The 21,031-nt window shown below is 39.0% G+C and overlaps 2 protein-coding genes across 6 annotated transcripts in view; both read left to right on the top strand.

Annotated features, from left to right (window-relative positions):
- The window catches only part of rtn4b (reticulon 4b), a 40,691-nt gene extending 38,985 nt beyond the window's left edge, over positions 1–1,706 (top strand). For all 5 annotated transcript variants that reach the window (XM_060917155.1, XM_060917152.1, XM_060917151.1 and 2 more), the window contains 2 exons: positions 119–177; positions 756–1,706. In XM_060917155.1, coding sequence (XP_060773138.1) covers positions 119–177; positions 756–798 — 102 coding nt within the window. In that variant the 3' untranslated portion in view covers positions 799–1,706. The remainder of the gene's footprint in view (positions 1–118; positions 178–755) is intronic.
- A 2,201-nt stretch (positions 1,707–3,907) lies between these two features.
- The window catches only part of ppp1r21 (protein phosphatase 1, regulatory subunit 21), a 42,223-nt gene continuing 25,099 nt past the window's right edge, over positions 3,908–21,031 (top strand). The window contains exons 1-8 of the mRNA XM_060917150.1: positions 3,908–4,527; positions 7,240–7,308; positions 11,226–11,372; positions 11,846–11,947; positions 13,875–14,039; positions 14,118–14,176; positions 14,256–14,350; positions 18,974–19,026. Coding sequence (XP_060773133.1) covers positions 4,474–4,527; positions 7,240–7,308; positions 11,226–11,372; positions 11,846–11,947; positions 13,875–14,039; positions 14,118–14,176; positions 14,256–14,350; positions 18,974–19,026 — 744 coding nt within the window. The 5' untranslated portion in view covers positions 3,908–4,473. The remainder of the gene's footprint in view (positions 4,528–7,239; positions 7,309–11,225; positions 11,373–11,845; positions 11,948–13,874; positions 14,040–14,117; positions 14,177–14,255; positions 14,351–18,973; positions 19,027–21,031) is intronic.

Below are 21,031 nucleotides of genomic sequence, written 5' to 3'. Positions count from 1 at the left end.
TGTTGTGGCTGTAAGAAGAATGAAATGCACTGCAATATGATGTTTTACTTCGGGGTGTTGTGCTTTTATTCGTTTTCACTGAGCGAAATATTAATGTGTAATCTTCATTTTCTCACAGGCACAGATCGACCATTACATCGCCTTGGTGAGGAACCAGGTCAAGGATATTGTTGGAAAGTAAGTTATTTATTTGGTGGATAATTAGTCCAAGATGTCGTAAATAAATTATAATAATTTGGCGATTGGGTATTAGCAGTGACTGTACTTCATCACGCCTCCCTCGCCATGATCGTTTTATACAACAAATCTGATGGTCCTTTAAATTTTTCACACTACAGGATGCTCTTGGTCCTGGTTTAAACAGCACAAGGGAACATTTTTGCTCTCAAAATACTTTGGAGGATGATTTTTAAGAAGGTGCTGTCACAAAAAGTGTTAGTTTGTCATGTTTTTAAAGCAGCTCATTTTTAGTTATTTTAATTTGTTTATTTATAAAATAACACTTTTTTTTTTAAGAAAATGCTCTGGTCATGAGACAGCCTCAGGTCTATATGGCATTTAACCCCCCCTTTCCAGGATGATCTAGTCCTGTAATATTTAAACGATAGTCTGTTTATCCTGATTAAACAGGCATTTAAGTGTCAATTTAAATGTTTTATTTTGTTAATTGAATTTTTGATTGACATCTTGAGCATTTTTGCATGATATTTGAAGCACTCGTCTTTAAAAGTGTGTGTGTGTGTGTGTGTTCGCAGAATCCAGGCTAAAATCCCGGGTGCAAAGAAGAAGGCAGAGTGAAGGGGGCGTTCATTGCAGAGGATCAGGGTTTTTCTCATGCCCTGTTTGTGCACGTGCACTCTCTCTCAAATCTCTCCACTACACAAGCCGTCACACCCAGTGGAAATCCTGCTCGTTCTTCTTTCTGCCTTTTCTTTTTCTCTCTTCATAACCAGTCGCTACGATGAAGTTGTAAACCGTTTTGAGCCACTACTTATTTATCTTGACACACTGACTGGTATGATAAGACAAGACTCGTGTTTCCTGACAGAGCGATTATAGTATTCCATTAACTGGGTTTGTCGTTGTCATTGTCTTCTAGTTCCTGTTATGTTTCAGAAAAAAAATTAATCGCACCTTTTTTTTTTTAAATTATAAATGAGGGATACTTTTAATGGTACCATTTTTTTGAGGCAAAAACTTTGGTATCTGTCCATTTAATTTTTAATTTTTTTTTTTTGGCAAGGTCTAGTGTTCCTGTAATTGTCCTGTTTGATTGAACTGTGTAGAAACCTTTCACAAGTGGCTCTTGTGTTAGCAAAAGAGTTGCTCCATCCATCAGCACATCATGCTTGAGTATTTCTAGACGCATTAGACTCCATGCTAAGAGATAAGATGACACACATGCAAACATTATTGAGACGCCATCTTTCCTCTTATCTCATCTTGTCTCATCGCAGCTTATTTCATGAAATCTCTGGAATGGAACGAACGAAAAAACGTTTACAAGACATTTGACTTGGAGAAATGTTTTAAAAAAAAAAAAGTTATTTGTGGACCCAATACCTAAAGCTGCAACGTTATGTAACATGACTTTAACATAGTTTGTTATGCAAGTAATTGTGAATATTTCATGCGGTCATGGTGAACATCTGTGGAATGCATTGTGAGATGTTAATAAACAAGCACCAATAAAGCTTCTAGACGAATCACGTGATGTTTTGTTTTTATGGTTCAAATGTGCTGTTCTTAATCTTGTTGGAGAAGAATAAAATGCTGACAGGTTATTTTTGAGCCAAATTGCCAAATCAGTTTGCAATTTTGATCATGTTTTATTTCAGACTTTAAAAAAAATTTTTTTTATTTTTTTTAAATAAATCTCATTTCATTGTGTTAATTGTTTTCCCAGCATCAGATCCAGTTAAACCTGAAATATCCCAAAAAGTCAGGTCTTCCCAAAAGTATCGCAGCACAAAGATCACTTAAAAATGGTAGAATGAGCAACACAATGAATGCGTGCTCTCCTAGTTAAGACGCTTTTGGGAAACCCACCACAGCTCTATTGCACTTGAATGTTAGACTGGATTTATTTTTCTCTCAAAAGCTACCAATGCACATGAACCATTATTTTAAAACTTGCTGGGAAATGCACCAATGAGGGCGCTGTCACCCGAGACATTGAAGAGGAGGATGAAGAATGCACAAAAAGATCATTTCAGAATTTCTCATGATCCCCAAAACAATCCAGATTCAGAATGTTATTTGACTTGTCATGTTTCAAGATCAACTGTTAAGATGCACGGTAAGCAGCAACCTGTTTGGAAGATTATTAAAAAAAAAAGCTATTCCTGAGAGCTCCTGAGCTTCACCAAGCTTCAGTGGAACTGCACCTGTGGATCACATTGTGGTGTGATGAATACAAACTATTTGTCATGTAGTTCAAGTATGTGACCTGACTATCATGACCATATGTGGTTCTTCTCCAAACTGTTGTGACAAAGTTAATTCATCTCATCTCATTATCTCTAGCCGCTTTATCCTTCTACAGGGTCGCAGGCAAGCTGGAGCCTATCCCAGCTGACTACGGGCGAAAGGCGGGGTACACCCTGGACAAGTCGCCAGGTCATCACAGGGCTGACACATAGACACAGACAACCATTCACACTCACATTCACACCTACGGTCAATTTAGAGTCACCAGTTAACCTAACCTGCATGTCTTTGGACTGTGGGGGAAACCGGAGCACCCGGAGGAAACCCACGTGGACACGGGGAGAACATGCAAACTCCACACAGAAAGGCCCTCGCCGGCCCCGGGGCTCGAACCCAGGACCTTCTTGCTGTGAGGCGACAGCGCTAACCACTACACCACCGTGCTGCCACAAAGTTAATTGTTTTATAAAAAATATATATATTTTCCTTGAAACCATGCAGATGATGCAAGTGCTATGAAGACATGGTGTGTTAAGGTTGGAGTGAAGAACTGATGTCCTCCACAGAACTCAACCCCAATCGACACCTATGGAATGAACTGGAACACCAACTACACCTCAGACCGCTTCACATGCTCTTGTGGCTTAATCTTGTACAAATCTCTACAGCCACACCCATAAATAGAGTGTAAAGCCTTCCTGGAGGAACGGCTCTTCTGAGAACAGCAAAAAGGGAACTGATCTGGAATGAGATGTTCAACAAGCACACGTAGGCGTTATGGTCAGGTGTCCACATACTTTTAGCCATACTGTGTAGTTCTTGTCAATTAAAAAAAGATCTTAAACACTGGTAAAATATTGATAATTTACAGATGTAGCTGCTGGTTACATTAGCACTGAATTCTACTAAACTTGGCTGCATTTGCCAGGAGGTTACGACTCTGCTGCAAATGTTTCAACAAGCTCATGACCTTAAATATATTACGTCCAAGATTGTTCGGGTTTACAGAATGATGATTTGTCCTGCTTATTTTTAATTGTTGGATTTCTAGAAAAAATAAATTGTGTTTTAAAAAATAATTTAAAAAAGGTACTCAAATTAAACTAACATTCACATGTATTTACATATCACTCATGGCATGTGTTATTGATATTTTTTCATATTTAAATAAAAGTTGTAATAGTTCTAGTTTACTGTGTAAATCTAGTGAGCAGATTTTAATGATTAAAAACTTTCAGTTTTTCATTTTTATTTTATATATTTCAGCACTTTTATCATGAAAACCTATTAGACGTTCATTTACCTCAACTTCCCTCATCACAAGCCTTCAACGAGCCCGAATATCAAATTGTTATGCATCCGGAATCTAGTGCACTCCGTAAGTGCACACTTGTATATAACTTGACGCTCTAAGTAGTGTGCCTATGGAGTGAACAAAGCGCTATTTGGGGACCCCAGCGGTTGGCTATAGAGCTAGTCAGTGTCTTGTACGGTTTAGCTACTTGCTACGGTTGAGATTTCGAGCTTGGTTAGATGTTGATTATGTATATTTATATTTACACCCAGAATATTGTAATTAATAAATAGTAAATTAGTTTACGGAGTGGCTTGAGGGGATGTCGAGAGATTTTTTTGGAGGATGTCATGGATTTAAAATGTTTAAATGTTTATTATTATTATTATTTTTTACCGTTAGCAAGCTAGCTGACTTGACTAATAATAAAAAACCGGTTAGTCAGATGATGTGACTCGCCCAGTCTCTTATTGTTTTATAGATTATTGTTATCATCAATTTATCTTTATTTCTGAGGGAAAATGGTTTATTGGCAGTTTTTCTAGCAAACTAGACACAAACTAGTCTTTCTGATATAATAATAGTAGCTGGTGCGGTTTTTATGAGTCAGTTTTTGCTCAGACTCAGAGGTTCAGGTTTGCTTCAGCAGAAGCACACACGATATATAAATATACATAATATATAATAAATATATCACAATAAACATTAATTAGGATTAGTGAAGTTTTTTTTTAGTTTTTGTCATCATCATGGCTGCAGAACTTCAAGCCAAATACAGCAAATTGGCTCAGGAGTACTCAAAGGTAAATAAATAATAAATACTGCTACTAATTATTATTATTATTATTATTATTATTATTATTATTATTATTGTCTAATGGTTTGACATGATCTTGATACCAAACTGAGAATATTTGTTAAAAATCCTTTTAAAACTATTTATAAATATAACTAATTGTATACTTTTTATACCTGTTATGTTAGAAATGACTTTTAAAACTTTTTTTTAAAGTTATGTAATCACAAGAATCATGCACACTTTTTAAAAAAATAATAATTTAGATTTAAATGTGCTCATTTCCTCTGTTTATTTTTGGAAAAAATGATCTACAGCCTGAGAACTGAGTCAAAGAAATTTCATAATAATATCTCATCTCATTATCTGTAGCCGCTTTATCCTGTTCTACAGGGTCGCAGGCAAGCTGGAGCCTATCCCAGCTGACTACGGGTGAAAGGCGGGGTACACCCTGGACAAGTCGCCAGGTCATCACAGGGCTGACACATAGACACAGACAACCATTCACACTCACATTCACACCTACGCTCAATTTAGAGTCACCAGTTAACCTAACCTGCATGTCTTTGGACTGTGGGGGAAACCGGAGCACCCGGAGGAAACCCACGCGGACACGGGGAGAACATGCAAACTCCGCACAGAAAGGCCCTCGCCGGCCACGGGGCTCGAACCCGGACCTTCTTGCTGTGAGGCGACAGCACTAACCACTACACCACCGTGCTGCCATAATAATAACTAAAAATATAACAATCATAATTTTAAAAAAGTTTTCCCCCCTGATTCAGCCTTCATACATAATCAAGGTTCTTGTCTTGTGTTTTTTTTTAATTATTAATTTTTTCTAACTTTCTAACATTAAAAAGGATAAGCATACAATATAGTCATTAAAGTGCATATCACGGGTAAATTCAGGAGCAAGATCAATGTAATTCTCCTATTTTATATTAAACTTGGGTCAAATATCTGTAACATTCTGCATTCTCTGCAATTTTTTTACCTTGCGCAATACCAGAAAAATTCAGTTGAAATCAAGCCATTTGAGGCGAATTGGTCCGCCTCTGAAAAAACTTGGCATTTGGATTTCCCGGGAAACATTGATTTTCGTGACGTCGCATGCAGGACACCTCCCTCTGAATCCTACGTCAGGGCTGGTTTGTTTATGAGAAAACGACCTGGTAGTTTTCTGCAAATTTCTTCAACGTTATCACGTAATTATTAAAATGGTTAACAGATGTATCGTAGGAGGGTGTAGCAACACCAATCTTGATGGAATTAGCACTCATGATTTCCCAAAAGACCGGACAATGAGAGAGAAATGGGAGCGCTTGGCCTACACAGGCTGTGCACTGAAACCGTGCAAAGCTCTCGCAGCCTGCTGGCGCTTCCGCAGGTGACATCACGAATCTGGCTCCAGACTCCCTTGGGATTTTTCCAGACGCGTTTTATTTTATTTTTTTCTGCTGTAGACAGATGGCCTTGTGCAAAATTACCCTTCTGGATGAGTGTGTAAAGGGACATCTCATCTCATTATCTCTAGCCGCTTTATCCTGTACTACAGGGTCGCAGGCAAGCTGGAGCCTATCCCAGCTGACTACGGGCGAAAGGCGGGGTACACCCTGGACAAGTCGCCAGGTCATCACAGGGCTGACACATAGACACAGACAACCATTCACACTCACATTCACACCTACGCTCAATTTAGAGTCACCAGTTAACCTAACCTGCATGTCTTTGGACTGTGGGGGAAACCGGAGCACCCGGAGGAAACCCACGCGGACACGGGGAGAACATGCAAACTCCGCACAGAAAGGCCCTCGCCGGCCACGGGGCTCGAACCCGGACCTTCTTGCTGTGAGGCGACAGCGCTAACCACTACACCACCGTGCCGCCCTGTAAAGGGACATACTTTCATATAAAAAAAAACACACGAAATTGGTCCAGAATAAGCACTTTAAGTATAATTTTTTTTAAAAAGAATGAACAATGATGAATGGAGAAATTATTTTTTAATACTTTTATACTAATACTAATTTTTTGTACTTTCCAGACTTTGAGTATAATAAAAAAAAAATTTAATTTAAAGTAATCATTGTGATGTGCTTTAACAGCATTTTTTCCCCCACTGGGCTGATAATTCTGGAAAAGTACAGACGTTATAAAGGACGTGTAAAAGATTTTTGTGCAAGATGTTCTTTTCTTCTTGGGATTAAAACAAGATAAAATAATTTTTCTGTTTTTAATTTGGTGTTTCGTTTCTAGTATTTTCTGCATTAAAGTAACCTGAGTGTGATTTGGACATGTCACCATTCACTTTTCCCCTTTTTGTGATCAGTTTTATGCGAACTTGAAACAATTTGGGGGTTTAAAATGGGGGGGGGAGAATCTGGAAAATGTTCTGACTCAGGATTGAAGATTTTAGGATTTTTTTTTAAGCATAGAAAAGTCAAAAAGTCATTTTTCTGTCCTGTGTTCAGAGTTCAGCTCTAAGATGTCATCCAAATATCTTTCTGCTTCTGTTTTAAGTTTCCCGAGTGCCGACTTTGTCCAGTGCAGTTAATGGATAAACCCGAGCGGCCCGTCATGTCGCAGAAACGTTTAGTCTGCAAATTTCCTTTGTGGTTGTTGTTGTGCTGAAGACTTCTGCTTCCTTCCTATTATGCGTATCAGGTTTTGACTTTTCTCATCCTCAGATGCTAATCTGTCATCCTTTTTTTAACAGCTCAGAGCACAGAATCAGGTCCTGAAGAAAGCCGTGGTGGACGAACAAGCCAGTTCTAACGTCTTGAAGGTATTTAGTTGCAAAGAAAGTATGTGTTAATGATTAAACATTTTTTTTTTAATCCTTGATAATGTGCAGTCCTGTGCATTCAAAACATTTACGCATCTGTTTGGAAAACGGTTTTATAACCAAAATGAATTGACTGCAGAGTCAGATTTGGACTCGAAACGTTTATAATGCGTGCAGAGATCCAGCACACTTTGGAAGGCTTTAGAAAAATTGAGAAATTGCTTGACGTGATGGTTGTAAATTGGTCATGATGTGACTTTTTTTTGCCTTCATGCATTTTAACATAGGAGTACGCGTCAACGTCAAAAATTATTGCTCAAAAATATGCAAAAAAAGAGTAGAAAGTTGATCATACAGATGACATGTGAATCAGAACTAATCCACAGTTTAGTATCGTTCAAACTCTCCTATATGAACTGACTCTTTTGAAGCTCTGCCCCCTTCCCACAGTTTCATGTCTCGCATCTCATTTCGCTTGACTCTCGCTTTAGGGTCATTCCGTGCCAACTCACCTAAATTTCAGGAACTCCCCCACATCACCGTCTCAGATTTTACTCAAAAAATTCTCTAATCAAGAATCATATGTTTGTACCACACATGCAAAATATTAGCCCCCAATTATGTTGTAGTTTTGGAACTACAGGCCTTTGAAATATTGATGTCAAAACACCACGTCGAAATTGGCTCTTTCCCCAACTTCAGAGACCCATAACTTTTTATTGCAGCTATCTAGAAAGTTGTGTGTGCAGATTCTTACTGAATGATACCCACTCTTTTCAAATCTGTTGCCAGAAAGCCTCTGAAGGACATACTTTTTGCATAATAGGAAGCCAAAAATGGCATTTTGGCCAAAATCGCTTAAAATTCATTAAAACTCTAAGGGGCCTAGTAGAAATATGAAACTAGTTAGATTTTTTTCCTCATTACATAGTAATTGTAGGGTTGTTATCTGTTCACAGAAACGTATTTTGCGATGAAAATTATATTCCTGAATTTTTAAAAAAAATTTTTAACATCTTATGTCCTTTCCGAGGGGGCTAAAATAGGGCATTTTTGCCATCTTATTTGGTCATGTGGCTAGGGGTTTAGGATCTTCTAATTTTTTGTGAAGATGCTCTCATATAAGATGTAACTACTCCCTGATTTTTTTTAACAAACGCCCCTTGCTTCATATTTTAATAATTTGTTTTGTACATGGACAGTTTCATCATTTTTCACTTTTTTCCACATTCAGAACTCTGTAACTCTACATTGGAAAATTCCTACTAGCAGCTATTTCAGATTTACATACACTGACATACAAATTTTCATATTTTAGTAGTAGTATGCCCAAGAAATTCATATTTTTCTTTCTATTGGGACCTAAAAACAGCTATTTGGCCAAAAATGACAAAAATGTTGACTTGATATTTTTCAAGTTCTGGAGGGAATGGGCTATTTTCCTCATAAATTAAAGATGTGGTGACTTTTTCTATCCATATATATATATATATATATATATATATATATATATATATATATATATATATATATTAGCAATGATATCCTTAGCCCAATTGCACCCACTCAGCTGGAGATGAGAAGGGTTTCTTCTGATGTGGTACCATCATCGGTAGTGGACAGAGGACCTGAAACCACACCAGTTTTACAGTCCCAGTTACAGGCCCCAAGCCAAATGTCCCAATCTGCACCAAATATGTACCAGCCGGGCAAATATATTGCCTGTGTTTATGACAGAAAATGGTACATTGGAAATATTGTCACCAGAAATGAAGAAGAAAATGATGTGTATGTCAATTTCATGAGACAAGGACGAGGCAACACATTCTCATGGCCACCACAAAGCAGGAAAGATGAATGTTGGGTGCCTTTGCTTCATGTCCTTTGTGTGGTAGAGGCCCCAAACATAAAAAGTGGGGGACGCCAATACCAACTAACAGAGGATGACTTCAAACTTGTGAAAGACTTAAGTTTTAACTTATGTACTACTAGATGACAGTTTATGAGTGTCTTAGCACATCACATGAAACTGTACTGCCTGTGAATGAATTACCCATTATCACGGATGCCCATATTTGACTTTAAATTATGTACAAATCTTGTGATGTTTTTCAACATCATGATCATGGATCATTGAATGTGTTAATATGTAAATAAAACCTCATTGCTAAATGTTTTGTGCTTACACAACCTTGAAGTATATTAAAAATACTACTCCAGAATTTTGTTGTTATTTTTCTATATTTTCCAAGGATATTCAACAAAAATTGCAATTATACCTAAAATTTTCTAATTGCAAAAAATACTATACAATACAGTAAAAGTTGTTCAGGAAATGTGTATGCCTAGATTAGGTTCTTATAAGCCTTAATTTGTGTGCAAAACACCCCTTCATTATTCCCTTGTTTATTAAAAGCTGCCCAGCGTTTTTGTCATTTTTGGCCAAATAGCTGTTTTTAGGTCCCAATAGAAAGAAAAATATGAATTTCTTGGGCATACTACTACTAAAATATGAAAATTTGTGTGTCAGTGTATGTAAATCTGAAATAGCTGCTAGTAGGAATCTTCCAATGTAGAGTTACAGAGTTCTGAATGTGGAAAAAAGTGAAAAAATGATGAAACTGTCCATGTACAAAACAAATTATTAAAATATGAAGCAAGGGGCGTTTGTTAAAAAAAATCAGGGAGTAGTTACATCTTATATGAGAGCATCTTCACAAAAAATTAGAAGATCCTAAACCCCTAGCCACGTGACCAAATAAGATGGCAAAAATGCCCTATTTTAGCCCCCTCGGAAAGGACATAAGATGTTAAAAAAAAATTTTTAAATTCAGGAATTGAAATTTCATGGCAAAATATGTTTCTGTGAACAGATAACAACCCTACAATTACTATGTAGTGAGGAAAAAAATCTAACTAGCTTCATATTTCTACTATGCCCCCTAGAGTTTTAATGAATTTTAAGTGATTTTGGCCAAAACGTCATTTTTGGCTTCCCATTATGCAAAACGTATGTCCTTCAGAGGCTTTGTGGCAACAGATTTGAAAAGAGTGGGTATCATTCAGTAAGAATCTGCAAACACAACTGTCTAGATAGCTGCAATAAAAAGTTATGGGTCTCTGAAGTTGGGGAAAGAGCCATTTCGTCATGTGGTATTTTGACATCAAAATTTCAAAGGCCTGTAGTTCCAAAACTACAATGAATTGGAAGCTAATATTTTGCATGTGTGGTACAAACATATGATTCTTGATTATAGAATTTTTTGAGCAAAATCTGAGACGGTGATGTGGGGACCCTTAGGTGAGTTGGCACGGAATGACCCTTTATACTACCATAAATGGAGAATGTTTTGAGTTAATGTGGGAAAAAAAAAATCTTTCAAATGTATGTTTGACTCCGAGAGCATTAAACACTTCTATAAATACTATCATTAATTATTGAGGAATGCTGCTGTAAAATTTCATCTTTGAATAGTGATGCATTGTTGCTCATCGGAGTTAGGTTTGTGTACATGCCCCGCCTCTTTCAACACGAAACAGCTACTTTTCTGAAATTGTGCAGTGTTCACTGTCAATCGCAGTGATCCTTGCGAATCAAATGAGCTCTTGTATGCAGAAGAGGGCAGATGGGGATTTCGTCCGAGTGTTTGCATGAGCAGCAGATCAGAAAGATTCACAAGGCTGGATTCATGTTTCTCAGACATGTTAGCCTTCTCCCTAACAGCGTGGTAGCCTTGTCATTTTCAAATGGTTCATTTGCATATTGAACGTAATTGGCTCTTATATTTATGATGCAAGAACACCTGCATTAACCGTGTTGCATATTCAGGATTTAATGATCAACATGATGAGATTTATGTTGTTCATGGAGTCTTGAAGCCTTTTTCTGTTAACCACAACCGTCTTTCTGGTCACAGGAGGAGGTGAAGCAGCGTGAACAGAGCCTGCGTAAAGCCGAGCAGGAGATGGACAGCCTGAGCTTCAGGAACCAGCAGCTGGCCAAAAGAGTGGAGCTGCTGCAGGACGAGCTGCAGGTCACCGAGGCCAAGAGTAAAAAGGGCAAGGTGGACCATGGCTATGGCAAATAATCATTTCTGATTGACTGACAGCTGTATGCCTATGATGTACAAAAATATATACTCGCACTAATGAGTCAATGCCATGTTGACATCCGATCATAAACACCAGTTTAAGCTAGCCCTATATTTATAGCGCTTAACTATCATGATTTTAATGACTTTAAGCTCTCTATAACAGTGCATGAGAGTTTTAATTAAATGTGAGGAGAGAAAAGCGAGATAACACTCTCTCTCAGATGGAACCACAACAAAAAAATCATAACGTTGGGATTGAAAGCTAGATAAATAAAATGGTGTTGAGTTATAAATAAACCATAACCAAACAAAAGCCTCTCGGAAACATAAAACACTCAACGACATAAAACATAACAGACTCCTTTTCATGACACATGCACTGTATTTTTAAGCAGAAGTAAGAGTGACAGGACAATAAACATGAGTTTTTCTTGTTTTATCAGAATAAAGGAGATTCGCCGTCCCAGCCCAGTTACCAGACACAGAGCGTGTTTGACGAGGATCTGCAGAAGAAGATTCAGGAGAACGAAAGGCTTCACATCCAGGTAAAAAAAAAAAAAAAACAAGTAGAAAGGTTCTCAGAAGCCAACGGGAACGTATCGAGCAAAGATGCCGATCAGAAACGTATTGCTTGCTGATGTTTTGGACACACTGTATATCCAGTGGTTGCTATGGCGACATAAATGACTTAAAGGTCCCATGGCATGAAATTTTCACTTTCTGAGGTTTTTTAACGTTAAAATGAATTCCTCTGACCTTCTTAAGTCACCCCAGTGGCTAGAAATTTCATAATGTGTAAACCAAACTATGCCCAACATTTGAGAATGGCGCGTTGATAGGCTCTTCCCTTTACTACGTCAGCAAGGGAGATGATCCCCATGCCCCCCCCTCTGGATTCCCACCCACTGTATGGATTGCCCGCCCAGCTCAAAAGTTGCCACCATAGATGCGTCACTTCAATTTTGTAGTGAGGAGACCATAGAGGACACAACAACATGGCACCACCTAAGCGAGCGAAACATGGAAGTTGCGCTGTACATGGATGTGACAACACAGAAAGGAGTCTGTTTTTACTGCCGACGGGAGAGCCCCTGAAGACGCAGTGGCTTAATTTTATTTACTTCAATAATACGCCGTCGAGTCTACCTAAGATGGTGTATGTTTGTCGGAAGCATTTTCCTGATGAATGTTTCCACAACTTGGGACAGTACAGGGCAGGTTTTGCACATCAACTGTCACTGAAGCCTGGGTCCGTACCAAGCATCCCTGCCGCATCAGCCACAAACACCGAACAAGTAAGTGTATAACTGTTAAGTCGTTTTGCCGTGTTTTAAAATCGGTGCGTTAGCCTAGCAATGGCTACATTAGCTGTGCAGCTAACCGCTTCTTGCAGTTAGCCAGGTACTCTGCGCTACAAAACCAAAAAGCATGCAGCATGCTCTGTTAAACTGAGTTTAGTCTGGAAATTGACTGTAACTTATGAGCTTATGTTTGACTATTGCTCCGCAATGCATGTCTTCTGTTGGATAAGCGATATGTTGTTGTAGTTGCTGCTTCTATCCTCTTTGGTTATGGAGTGCGTGTTCAAGCCTAGGGTATTATACGTTCGTAAACTACCACTCCGAACACTCTCACTCTCTGTTCTCTGTGTCACGTTGAGTTTACGAAAGGAGTCCGAGGGAGAATGGGGTTTTGTTCAACTGCTTGCGCTTCTGCTTCGGGGTTGGACTCCGGGTCAAAAGCTAAAGCTTGGACTGTTGCTTGACATGCCATTGCTACTGTTGACACACAGGTAGCATGCCCGCAGCTTGGTCAAGCCCCTCCCCCTCCCCCCATGGCTCGCCCCCACCCTCTACCCTTCCCCGCCTCCATGCTTCTCATTAGCAAAACGACGCACTGGGAAAAGGGCTGAAATGGGGCTTTCTCCCAGGAGGCTATATGTACGTGCCGAGGGTTCATTTCGAGAAAGGCTGCGGATATAACATCCGGAAACCTCCACGAGCCCGTTTAAAGCATCAACAAACCACCATGCCATGGGACCTTTAAAGAAAGCCAATGGAAGAGTGACAGTAAAGCCGTGTGACTTCAGATGCGTTTTAAGATGATTACTTTGATTGAAACCTGTGATTAGTAAAAGAAAATGGAATCAATCAGTGTAGTCTGAGGCATAATAGACAATGAAGGATGTTTGTAGCCTTTTGGCTGTAATTTTATTAAATTACATAACAAAATGTGAACATCAAGTAATTTCCACTACTGTAACTGTAGTGGAAATATAAGATAAGAGTTAAGAGCCTTGCACAAGGATACAGCTTTTATATCGGCTTTAAAGCATGTGTGGGATTTGACCCCACAACCTTTACCTGCTAAGAGACTACAATTGGGAAAATAGCGAAAGGACACTAAACTGAGATTCAGAACCACGATCAGTTAGACGTGCCGAGCTGAGCCGCACTGCCCGTGCTCTTTCAGTTCTATGAGGCAGACGAGCTGCACCGTCAGCAGGAGGCTCGGCTCCGAGCGAGACTGGAGCAGCTGGAGAAAGATGCTGAGCAGCACCAGGCAGTGGTAGATGGTCTTACCTCCAAATACATGGACACCATTGAGAAACTACAGAGCGACAAGGCTCGCCTAGAGGTATCTAGCACAGCAATGAATCTGTTAAAAGTATTTTCATAGGCCGTGTCACACCTGTTGGCTTTCTGTCTGTTGTAGATTAAGGTTCAGACGCTCGAGAGAGAGGCCAAGGAGTGTCGACTCAGGACCGAGGAATGGTACTGAATATCACTACATCACAAATACAGGATGTTTTATGATCTGTTTATTCATCATCCCTTTTTCCCCCCTCTGTAGCCAGCAGCAGCTGAGGAAATATCAGACAGAGCTGAGCACTCAGATAAAACACAACAGCAGTGTAATCCAGGAGAAAGTGCCCTTCAACGACACCAGTTAGTATCAGCCCTGTCAGTTAGCCTTTTGCTCATTTCCTCCCAGCAGTGATCTTTAAAAGCATCAAGATCTAAATTGACAACTTATCTGGCGATGTGGATTTTACAGGTCAGAATTGTATGGAATCAATTTTGTGCCAAAATGTTCATACAATACTTTTGAAATATCAAACAAAAACGACAAATCAAAATACAAAAAAAGAAAAAAAAAGTCAATTTTTTTTAGACTGGCAAACAAATTATTCGTGTAATCGTGCAAAATATCAGTCTATTACTCTTCAGAAACCTTTTATTTTTGTTCCGCGTCTTTCTCGGTTTTGTTTGACGTAATTTATTTTGGTTGCGATTCCAGCTTTCTCGTTTGCGCTCCCTGACTTTTTGCTTGCAGTTTTGGCACAAACTTCACGTGTGGGCGGGCTGTCCAGGAATGCATTCCCATTGGCTAACTTGTGTTTAACTGACAGCTACGCTCAGCCATTCCCTACTCGGATTCTGGCGGACTGTTTGAGTGACCGATTCATTGACGGTAAACAAGGATCGAGTGGACTTCAGTGGCGACTATGATATTGAATTAATTCAACAAAGTGTAAATTCAATATCATATGCCGCTTTTCCACTACAAACGCGGCTGAGTCGGGCTGAGCCGTGCCGTGCTGAGTCGAGCTGAGCGGGGCTGTTGGAGTTGCATTTCGACTACAACCGCGCTGAACCGTGCTGGCTGGAAGTGGGTGGACACATTGGGTGGAGTTAGCGAAAGTGGGTGGACGTCACGTGATGTCATTAAGCAGCGCAAACAGTGACATCAGTGAGCTTTTAAGCGGTAGTCTCACGACCCGACAACGCGGACAGATACTGGCAAGAGCGTATAGATGAGGCGAGGTGCATAAGGCTTCAGAAATTCTCGTAATTCTTCTCCTTCCAGGTTTACGGTGTTTACAGATCCCAGCGCGCTCGCGGGGCGTGTGTGGGCATGTGAGGACACTCCTCCTCACCAATCAGTGCACAGGGGAGTGTCTGCTCACGCCCCCAACCTCACTCAGCTCGCTTTGGCTCGCTTCAGCCCCACTCCAAAACGGTGCGAGTTTTAGGGGCTAAGCAGGGCTGAAACGAGCTGAGTCGTGCTGGTTTTTGGTAGTCGAAACGCGAGCCGTGTCGGGCTGAAGCGAGCTGAAGTGAGCTGAAAAAGGGTAGTGGAAAAGGGCCATTAGTCACCACTGAAGTCCACTCGATCCTTGTTTACCGTCAATGAATCGGTCACTCGTCAAACAGTCCGCCAGAATCCGAGTAGGGAATGGCTGAGCGTAGCTGTCAGTTAAACACAAGTTAGCCAATGGGAATGCATTCCTGGACAGCCCGCCCACACGTGAAGTTTGTGCCAAAACTGCAAGCAAAAAGTCAGGGAGCGCAAACGAGAAAGCTGGAATCGCAACCAAAATAAATTACGTCAAGCAAAACTGAGAAAGACGCGGAACAAAAATAAAAGGTTTCTGAAGAGTAATAGACTGATATTTTGCACGATTACAGGAATAATTTGTTTGCCAGTCTAAAATAATTGACTTTTTTGTATTTTGATTTGTCGTTTTTGTTTGATATTTCAAAAGTATTGTATGAACATTTTGGCACAAAATTGATTCCATAGAATTGTAGGTCAGGTGGAATTTTTCAACCGAGGTTAGAAATTTTAACCCAGTTCATAATTTGGTACTTGTATTGGAGAGACTTACTATATCTAGGTTTAGGGCTAGGATTTGGGAAGACTTTGTATTTTTTTATATTGTGTGTGTGTGTGTGTGTGGAGCTCTTTTCCAAAATGCTATAAATCCATTTTGATTGTTTTCAGAAAAATGACCTTTATTTACCCAGACCCATAAATTTTGCAAATATTTAATTTATCCTGTTATAATAGATAGTTGGTTCAGTCTGAACATTTTCAACAATAATTGACAAATCTAACAACAATGTTATTAATTGTAAATCCAAAGTTTATTATATATTTTTTTCAAAACACTATAAATCCACTCATTCATTCTTTTTTCAAAATGCTATAAATCTGTTCATTTTTTCTGTCTTTCTGTTTTTAAAACAAGAGAACATGCTGTAGATATATAATATCAGGAACTTTCATCATACAATTTATAATAAAATCAAATAAATTATATAAACACTTAAATAACATGCATTCATTTATGTTTAATCTTACGTTTTAAGACTGTCCACCACAGAAAACAACTAACTAAATAACAAATGGCCAGTTAGTTCAATTTTTTAAATGCAATCCATTCAAAGTGCCACCTTAAATAGCATGACAAAACCACTAATTAAATAACAATAATCAACATTGATAAAAATACATTCAATAAAGTTATTCAGTTAAGTGTTGAACCTGTAAAAGTAGCACCATTACCCGCTACATAAAACAAATAACTTCAAAATAATACACGTACAAATGACCTTAGTGCTCAATCTTAAATTCATTCTTAAATCTTAAACCTGTCTAACAACACCAAATAAGTACAGATACAGCTGACGTGAGTAATAAGCCTGCCCTATTGGAGTTTTTGGAAGAATCAAGTTTTGCATCATATCAAAGCAGACTGTTACATAATCTTTAGCAACTCTGCCTAAAAGGTCATAGAACACGCGAGCTTTGCGACGATGGAAAATGAATGATGCAGATTCTATCTGCTTCTTTTTTCTCTCGGTCACGCTGACCGAACTCTGATTGGTCTAGAGGAAATGTCGCACTCAGCCAAAAAACAGGTGTAGTGCCTATCGCGTTTTGGAGAGAAACCTACAATTTGCAGCACATATAAACAAGGAAATATAGCGATTTGGCATGAAACATTAATAGAGCAGTGAATAGGCTCAGTACACAGCAGAATAGCGCGACGAACTCGTGTTTTTTGTTTTTTAATTTGGCGTTTATCGTGTTTTGGAAAAGAGCTCTTCATATATCACTCCTTCCATCACAATCGTCACTGGTCTAGTGGTTAAAGGGCATATTCTGGACCAATTTCTTTTTTTTATATGAAAGTATGTCCCTTGACACACTTATCCAGAAGGGTAATTTTGCACAAGGCCATCTGTCTACAGCAGAAAAAAATAAAATAAAACGCGTCTGGAAAAATCCCAAGGGAGTCTGGAGCCAGATTCGTGACGTCACCTGCGGAAGCGCCAGCAGGCTGCGCGAGCTTTGCACGGTTTCAGTGCACAGCCTGTGTAGACCAAGCGCTCCCATTTCTCTCTCGTTGTCCGGTCTTTTGGGAAACGATGAGTACTAATCCCATCAAGATTGGTGTTGCTACACCTTCCTACGATACATCTGTTAACCATTTTAATAATTACGCGATAACGAAGAAATTTGCAGAAAACCACCAGGTCGTTTTCTCATAAACAAACCAGCGCTGACGTAGGATTCAGAGGGAGGCGTCCCACACGTGACGTCACGAAAATCAGTGTTTCCCGGGAAATCCAAACGCCAAGTTTTTTCAGAGGCGGACCAATTCGCCTCAAATGGCTTGATTTCAACTGAATTTTTCTGGTATTGCGCAAGGTAAAAAAATTGCAGAGAATGCAGAATGTTACAGATATTTGACCAAAGTTTAATATAAAATAGGAGAATTACATTGATCTTGCTCCTGAATTTACCCGTGATATGCACTTTAAGGTGTTGGGTTAAGAATCGGAAGGTTCTACGTTTGAATCCTGGTTAATTATGAAAAAAGATATTTTTTAAAAATGCTAAGTGGGTAGATAGGAATAGGTAAACAGACAGACAAGAGGAAATACTAACTTGGTGTAGATAGAAAGGAAGTGGATGGAAGAAAGAGAGACAAAAGAAGTGATGGAAAATCCCTTTTAAGAATCTTAGATAATCCAAAATATTACCTCAGTTGGAAATTATGAACCAAGTTAAAAATTTTAACCCAGGTCAAAAAAAAAAAAATCACGTAGGTTGAAATTTTTTGACCTGTAACATGGACGTATGTTGTGGTTATTTGTTTTTCTCTCATTTCAAAATGAAAAATGTTTCCGAACAAAAAGTCTAGAAATAAAATATTCATGAATCATGAATTTATTTCAGCGTGAGTCGATTTGGAGGTACAAGTAGGCCGTTATACACTATTCTCTGGTGAAGATGTGTACTCTGGAAACGTGTTGTGATGAAATAAGATTATAGAAACGTATGCACAAATAAATTGCGGGTGAGGAACAGTGCAAACCTGGAAAATCGTGGTCCTGAAATCTACATGGGTCAGTCATTTATTTGAGATGGTTCGTTCATTAATTTTGGCCTCAAAATAAATCTGACATGATTTGAAAATAATCAAACAAGAAAAAGGACTTCTTTTTAAAACCCCCAAAACAGTTGAAATGTATTTTTCTTCATTCCAAAATGAAAACTGAATGAACACATTCGTGTACATGGATCTATTTGAGCTCCTGCCATACCACTGGATTTCACACATTTTTCGTTTTGTTTCATGCTGTGTCTATTTTTAATGAATTGTGAATACTTTGTGAAATATTTAATGTTTTATATATTTAATGTTTTAATATTTGATGTTTTATAGCATTATCTTGTTGATTAATTTTCATCTGAACATTTTCTCCTTTCTGAAGAATACAGTGACTTCAACAGCTTAAACGTTCCCACACACAATCGAAGGCATCAGGTAAGGAAGCATTATTGTTATTATTACTTACATCAAAGTGAGATTGAATTCTCAAATCTGATTGGTCAGATGGTGTGCATTATTTTTGTATGACACCACGGCTCGGACAGCAGTTCTGGCTGTTATGTGAACAGTAGGTTACTGTTTCTATAGTAACAGCGATTACACAGGGACTTGTACAGTGGCCGGCTGCTACACGCAATCTATTAGTCTAATAATAAACAGATTGAAAAAAATTGTGGTGTTTTAACAAAGTTAGATGTGGTAACGTTTTTCTGGGAGATGTTTACTTAACATTTATGGAAGGATTCTCCAGTGTTGACACTTTTGTCGCAAAGTTTCCCAGCACAGGAAAGTCAGGAGAGAAGAGTTTAGGCTTTCTGTAAAATGAGACTGTGGTGTGTGCGGTATTTTTTTTTTTTTTTTTTTGAGAGCGGGGGGAGGAGGGGTGATGATGAGGGAATGACTGTCTAATGCAGGGGTGGGCAATTATTTTTTTCCATGGGGCCACATGAGAAACAGAAAATTTTGTGGCGGGCCGGACCAAAAGGCTGAACTAAATTCTGCACAATATTAATTGTATTTCTTTATATAAAGCAGTAAATAACATTGTTTTTACAAGCTGCTAAGACTGGTAAGAGTATGGAAAAAACGAGGTTGCCTTACAAAAAAATGTCATTTATTCAATCAAATTTCCCAAAACAATGGTTAACAAAATATGAACGTTTGTACCTTTTTTTTTTTTTCCAGTCACATTCACCCCAAAACACGATAAAGACATCACAATATTGTCTTTCTACTCCAAATATCAAACAAGATGCATCATATTATAATAATTATGCCCACATTTGTAGTCTAATCGCCTCATTTGGTGTTTTTCGGATCTGCTCTCCGCAAACTAAACACACGGCTTTATCTCTGACTACAGTAAATAAATACTTAGCAGTCCATGTTTTGTTGAAAGCCCTGCATTCAGCATCTACCTTTCTTCTTTTTGCGGACATTTTGGGGGCTAAAGTCTTCTTGTGACCTGCTCGCAACAACGTCGATTCGGTGTAGGTATCAGATCTACAGATCGGCTCGGGCTCCGGCGCCTGCTGGTGACGTCACACTATGTGATTGGCTGGACTGTTTGAAGGATAACGTACAGGTTTGTGGTTGGTCTGGACAAATTATGGAAGTAGTTATCGCGGGATTAGGTTTCGTGGGATTTCATGTCATGTTCATGTCGCGTGCATTGCGTTTTTGTTGAACACAACTTCAAAATAAAAGCAATGCACATTCAGTCCATGCATGAGGTAAAATTAGAAAATATGTTTATTTTGTAATTTCTAGTTAACCTTACGCAGGCCGGTCAGAATGAACCAAAGGGCCGGATGCGGCCCGCAGGCCGTAAAATGCCCAGGTCTGGTCTAATGCATCAGTAATGCAAGAGAACAGGAACTAGGTTGACATTCCACAACTTTAAACCATTAAAACAAGCAATATGTCCTTGATTAATAAACTAAACATTGTGATTATTGGAAAATCAGTGTAGTTGGATGAAAATAATGCACTTCCTTGCATATACACTCTCCAGCCACTTTAACAAGAACTTGTTCTTGATTCTATGATCCCTGTTCTTGGCTGCAGGAGTGGAACCCAATGTGTTGTTCTGCTGTTGCATGCTGAGATGCTTTTCTGCTCACCACGGTTGTAAAGAGTGATTTATACAAGTTACTGTATCCTTCATGGCAAAAAAAAAAAAGCTCGAACCAATGTGGCCATTTTCCTCTGAGCTCTCTTATCACAGGGATGGGAATTTTCCGCGGATCCGCAGAATTCCGAGTTTTTCCCACTGAAAATGTCATTTTTGTGAAACGTGTAAATCCGTTGAGAAAATTTCGGGGGGGGGGGTGTTTCAGGGTGTGTGTGTATGGTTAACGATCTGTAGTCACCTTATAACGCAGACATCCCGAGTCTCCCGGAAGTTCCGGGAGTCTCCCGCATATTGATAGCGGCCCCC

The sequence above is a fragment of the Neoarius graeffei genome, chromosome 3 (genome assembly GCF_027579695.1).
Source record: "Neoarius graeffei isolate fNeoGra1 chromosome 3, fNeoGra1.pri, whole genome shotgun sequence".
Taxonomy (NCBI): domain Eukaryota; kingdom Metazoa; phylum Chordata; class Actinopteri; order Siluriformes; family Ariidae; genus Neoarius; species Neoarius graeffei.
The sequence above is the reverse complement of the archived record's forward strand: the minus strand, read 5'-3'. Positions and strand labels throughout refer to the sequence as shown.